Source organism: Cupressus sempervirens, chromosome 5 (genome assembly GCF_028749045.1).
Source record: "Cupressus sempervirens isolate cs-2001-9-10 chromosome 5, ASM2874904v1, whole genome shotgun sequence".
In the NCBI taxonomy this organism is placed as follows: domain Eukaryota; kingdom Viridiplantae; phylum Streptophyta; class Pinopsida; order Cupressales; family Cupressaceae; genus Cupressus; species Cupressus sempervirens.
Genome location: NC_143122.1, coordinates 672,933,882 through 672,940,171, shown reverse-complemented (window position 1 = coordinate 672,940,171; position 6,290 = coordinate 672,933,882). Strand labels below are relative to the sequence as shown.

Genomic DNA, 6,290 nt, shown 5'->3' with positions numbered 1-6,290 from the left:
ATATTCTAGCAAGTCAGACTTTTGACGACCTCACAAGACATGAGACGACCCAGGGACTATGTTTCACATTAAATAAAGCTTTAATAACTAAATTCTAGGTAACTTATAAGTCCTTTCAATTAGCTAAACATCAATCAGTGAATTAACTGAAAATAAACAGAAGCCAAAATAAATGTTAGCAGGGACCATGGAAGTAAACCTTGCTATGCAGAATAGCAGCCTGGATGGTGGCACGCAGAATTCGAAACCCTGGTCACTATCATTGACATGGAGACTGTGAGATGCAATTGTACAAATATGAGACAAAAAAATCTGAATCAAGAGTAAAATAGAGGGCATTTTATAGTGGGTGCCTAGCTGAATAGAGAAATTGTCCTCAAGTTTCATCGTTGGCAGCGAAGGCTTGCATTATATGACATGCAATGAAGGCTTGTAAATGTCGAAAGAAAATTGGAGGAAATAAGTTGAAAGAGAGTTCTCTTTTCTTTTTTATACCAAGCTTTAAATGCAACATGTCTGCTGAGGCATGGATCATGTTATAGGAAATTAGATAAAGGAATAAAATTGCTAGACAATTCATTGAGGTGCCAAACTTTATATGCAGTAAAATGAATTTCATATCAAATAGGATCAATTTACCCCAATGAAAATACCTGTATTCAAAATTCTTAAGGATCGAAAATGTCATGTTAAAGAACAAAATTAAATACATACATAATATCATTAGGGTTGGGTTTAAGGTTACGTTAAGAAATCTATAACTGTATATTAACATAGGATTGTTTATACACTTAACTATAATCACCATCATTCTGTTCATTACTTATCAAACATTGAAGGCAATGTTTTATAGCAAAAAAATTCATTACATATTGACAATAACTATTAAGCATACGAGCTCCATTGAAAATGAGCCGTACCGGATTTTTCTAGTATATAGCATAAGATAACACCCTGATTCTATCTTTATAGGCAAAACCCCAGTCATTAATCAGCACCAGCAGCTTTGGAATACGGCCAATTCCTCGCACCTTTACAGCTTCAACAAAAACAAAGTGTCTTAGTTATTTTGGGCATAGGTTATGCGTCTCAGCTCGGAAGCGGACTCCTCATTGCTGATATGTAACACCTCTCTTAGATCTGCAAGGAGAACTTCAATTTTTAAACTATGAGTTCCTTGGAGGTACAATGCCTTAAGTACTGAATTATAAGCATGGAGCTCCATCTGCTTCAATGTGGCTTTTGCCCCTGTTTCACAAGTAGTACCATGATAACCATTAGTTTTCTCATTGTCTACAAGACAAAAGGAGTTCATTGCAATCTTCTTCTCTGGTGTGAAATAAGAATCCAGGGATCTTTGTGCCTCTTCTTTCACAACCCTAGCATGCAAATTATTCTGAACTTCTGAAAACGTTACTTCAGTTGCTTTAAGAATATTTGCATTTAAGGCAGAGGAATGATTTTTTTCTTCCTCCGCCTTGTATGGAGTAACGTTCTTTGCACCCTCCACATCCTTTACTGGTGTGTTCATTGTCCCTTTGCCAGTTAATGCATCGTCCTGCTTGTCTTTAATTGTCTTCCTTCGGTTTCCTAATGTTTCATTTGGCTGATCCTCTGCATTTTTCAGGGAATCAGCCTTATCATCTGCTGATAGTCCACAGAAAATGGCCTCTCTTTTGAATTTGTTGGGTCTGGTATTTCCTCCCTCTAGTTTTTGAGAAGTGCTATTTGGGTTCTCGGATGGCTGTGGCAGAGAATATGAATTTTGTTAGATATTCAGATTTTGTTTCATAAAACATGACTGATGCAAATCAGAAAAGACACAAAGATGGAGAGTAAATGAAAAATAGCTATGATTCTTCGTCCCCTACATGTAGCCAAAACATATTTTGCTGTTACCTCTAAGTAGCTTATCATTGGAAGTTTAGAAAAACAGATCTAAACGAACAAATAGATACATAGCACCAGAACTTGTGAAGCAAGAAAATTTGGGTAAAACAGAGTTTTCTAATTGGGTTTACTTGGAAAGAACCATTCCTATGGTTGAGGAACTTTTAGTTACGTTGAACATTCATAACCAACATGCAGAAACTCGTTCATACTCTTATTAACAGTGATTCTGATATTAGCTATGTTGAGTCCTGTCTAAATCATTAGTTGTGTTGGCAGACCATAACAAATTGGCAAAGCATAACTTCCAATTGTGGATAACTTATATCAGATCAAATGTATTGTGTAATAGCATTTCAAATTTGTAGTGGAATTAGGTTGGGTTGCTGCCTCCGATCATAGCAGTCGGATCATTGTTAGAATACATATCTAGCCACAAAGACAATTTATACTAAAGAAAGCATTATTTCAAGCTTGTTGATTTGAGCTCAAAGATGGGAATCCAATATATGGTAGGGATAATTGCTATTGGTGGCTAATATTGGCTTACGAAACTAAGACAATGTCTAATGTGCTGTAGTTTAATTTCCTGCCTTTAGCAAACAAAAGTCGGATCATTGCTAGAATACATATTTAACCACAAAGACAATTTATACTAAAGAATGATTTCAGGCTTTGCTGATTTGCGCTCAAAGATGGAAAATTATGGTTGGGATAATTGCTATTAGTGGCTAATAATGTCTTCTGAAACAAAAACACTGTTTCACGTTCTTTAATTTAATTTCCTGCCTTCAGGCACCATAACAGTTGGATCATTCCCAGAATACATATATATATTCTAAAGAACGAATGATTCCAGGCTTGTTGATTTGAGCTGAAAGATGGAAAATGATAATTCAATATTTTTATGGTTGGGATGATTCCTATTAGTGGTTTTTATATAGTTGATACAAACATTTCGACAAAGGATAGGCATCAAGTCTCAAAACCCTTAATTTATTGTTTGCAGCTCAAAACCAATATAAATGGAAGTTTTGTTTCGCGGAATTTGAGTGTTTCAACGCTCATCCAAAAGCATAGAAATGGCCTCCGGAGAAAGGGATAAACTAGAGTAAACTCAATAGTTAGAAATAAGTCTTTCTCATAGATCAAATTCCTTACGTCAGTCAACTATATGAAGGAATGAAAAATTATCTTAAAAAATTATGGCTTCCTAAGAATCAACCACATGTAAGGGACAAGGGTGATTATGGAGAAAGGGGGGTCATCATTAGAAGAAGTGAGAAGGTAAATATCTAAACAATAATGTTCCAGATTCGAAGGTGATTGTTTCTCAAGGATAGTATCCAACATGAGTGGAGGTTAAAAAAGATTATTCCTACCAAAATTATTCAACATAGGAAAAATGTGCGAATGAATCTTTGTGTAGCTTCCTTTACAAGGAACACATTGAATAAGCACCTTCACCAAGGCCAGCCAAACCCCTTACATCATCTCTCTCTTAAACATGTGATGTAACTTAGTTACTTTTTTACCTGACTCTCAAAAATACTCCCTGACATCTTTGAAAGATATTTGGTATTTCATAGAATCTTGACCCCTTCCATACTCAATGCAATAATGGTAGAGATGGACTCTGGCATGATAACAAATGGAACACAACCCATTGTAATCTTACTAGCATCCCATGATTCCATGATTCTAGATTATAGCCCTTCATGTCTATAGTTTATTTTTTTATTCCTCGCTTTTCAAGGGTCTCCCATAGCTCCTTGTCTTTGTGGCACTCTCTACATTCATTATGCTCAATCTGATAAGAGTCTCCTTACATCCTTTTGTTCTAATGAAAGTAGAAAAAAATATAGGTTCAATCTCTAACAAATCCACAAAAGAAAAGAAACTCAAACTCAATTCTTTTGGTAGTTACATTAAACTGTAAAACTAAAACAGAGTTCGAAACAGAGCATTTAGCTATGCCATCAAGGCACTTAGGTTATTCAAATAGTTGCATTCCTTGTTAAATTTAACAAGTATTTTTTATGCCGGCAGATTTTGCCATAAACCTGCAAAAGATAGACTTGAACAGAAATGAATTGATTATGAAAAGGCTAACCTCCAAATGTCTAATCTGAGTCCCAATCTATAAGACACAAATCAAAGGTATAGTTAAAATCTTTGAACTGGGTGCTTGAAAAAACATACCAAACCAGTAGGAAGAACAAATCTACATAGCGTACACGCTTGAGCACGGCAATAAAAAGACCAAATATATAGTAAAACAAGACTTTATGCAATCGTAACTTATTAATAGCTAAGATGAAACATGTAGAATTGCTAAGATGAAACATTTCATTCTAAAGTCTCAATAGATGGTGAAAACTATGGCCATTGATGGAAGCCTGGAAGTTCAAACAGAACAGAAAACACTACGAAAGCACTAACGTCGAATCCAAATCCAAAATCTGTTAAACCGAGAGTTAAAAAGCTTAGTGACATACTTTAATACTACATAATACCTGTGAAGGCTGAACCCACTGGCCATCGACCCAATCCAAATGGAGACGAAGCTGAGATACATTGTACTGCAATTTCTCCCCAGAATGACTGAAATGAACAAGATAGTTGTTATCAGCCATGACATTTTCTATGGTTCCTATCCACCACCCATCTTTGTCATTTGCATCAACTATTTCACGAGGTATGAAATATTGCCTTTTCAAAGAAGGGGGCACAGGCCTTATCTGATCAGCTTCAACCTGCTCCCTCAATTTTGATTTCTGGTCGTCAGTTACTAAATCTTTAAACTCAATTATGTATTCCGAACCCCATTTTCTAATTACAGTTGCAGGATACCAGGCACAATTAAAACCTACTTCATCACTGCAAACTTCCACTTCCTCACCCTTTTTCACACCCATTGCAGCTTGATCACTATTCTAAAAACCCTACTGAAAGCCCCTTATAACGAAAACAGGATGATACGCAAAGGAGAAAAGGGCCTCAATCCAACGATGAGGAAATGGATTGAAGGTTCAACTGAGAGGGCGGCTATATTCTAAATATTAGAGAGAAGGCTAATAGGAGATTTTCATGACATCATGGCATGTATTGTTTCCCTACTTGTAAAGTTCATGATTAGGCCTCTCAGCTACATCATTGTACATGCAATGTAATGGAGTTCATATAAATTAATGAAAATATATGATATTAGAATCTCAATGAATCTCAGTTAAGGTAACGCACTTCATTAATCGTAGCAGGCCCACATGATGAATGCATTATATTGGATTTGGTGTGAATTTTTATTGAAAGATATGTTGTTTTCATTTGTGATGGATACAGCAAAAAAATTGCAGCCACATCAGGACTGATAATGGAGATTGCAGAATTTCGGTAAGATGCCCTTACAAACAAGAGGCCGGGAAAACATTTTGTAAGAAGATTCACAATCATCAAACTGATGTGAATTATCTTGAAGATCATTTGAATGTTATAATATTGAAGATCATTTGAATGTTATAATGATGATGGGATTGTTATCTTTCCCTGATGATGGTTATTCAGACCAGCGTCTCTGTTTCATTTTACAAATAGAATAAGATTTAGTTCTTCTTGAATTTACTAATGATTTACGAGTCGTTCATTATTCTTACTAATTATTTATGAGCAGTTCATCGATCTCTTGAAATGTAATTATGAACATATCAGTCATATCAATTTTGCTCATCAACCATTACAATGCAGGGCACTCGCAAAGTTTAGAGAAAACGAATGCGTACTGAACTGTACATACGATTACCAAAACATTTTGGATACACGATTGATGTTTATGATTGGTAACAGCTTGGTTGTATAGTTGTAACGGTGAAAATTTGCATATCTATCTTTTTAATTTGATCATAATACCTTTAAACATCACACACTAATTGAAGAATTAAGCTTGAAAATAAAAGTCAACTTGTGAGACCTCGCCCCGACCCATCATAGCATAGTGACACATTACTATTATTTTTGATACTCACGACTTGAAATGTCGAGACATTATCTGATGCTTAGAACAAATTATGTTGTTTCATGCTGTGTGATGTTACTTTCAGATATTTGATGTTGTCATTTAATGTTTTATGTATATGTATGTTGATGAATCAGTAAATGTAGGATTGATACTTTGATTTAAGAGTTTTTAATGGTTAAGAAATGAGAGAAAACCTGATTTTTGTTATAGATGGATGTTTTAATATATGTGATTCCAGATACGTATATATATATATGTAAATGTGATTTTCAGGACTACCGATGTGTGTAATGAGTGTGCAGATATTTTAGCCAAGAAACCCGACGGAGGAACATAACTGATCCCTATGTGCTCTTTGTGAAACCTTGTTCTTCGTAATCAAATT

The 6,290-nt window shown here is 35.1% G+C and overlaps 1 protein-coding gene across 1 annotated transcript; it reads right to left on the bottom strand.

Moving 5' to 3' along the window:
• Positions 1-1,060: 1,060 nt before the first annotated feature.
• On the bottom strand, positions 1,061-4,808 carry LOC149557739 (uncharacterized). The gene is made up of 2 exons (XM_089830436.1): positions 4,407-4,808; positions 1,061-1,744 (listed from the first exon to the last, which is right to left on the bottom strand). Exons 1-2 carry the CDS (start codon positions 4,806-4,808, stop codon positions 1,061-1,063), a joined length of 1,086 nt encoding a protein of 361 aa, XP_089686562.1.
• Positions 4,809-6,290: the final 1,482 nt, after the last annotated feature.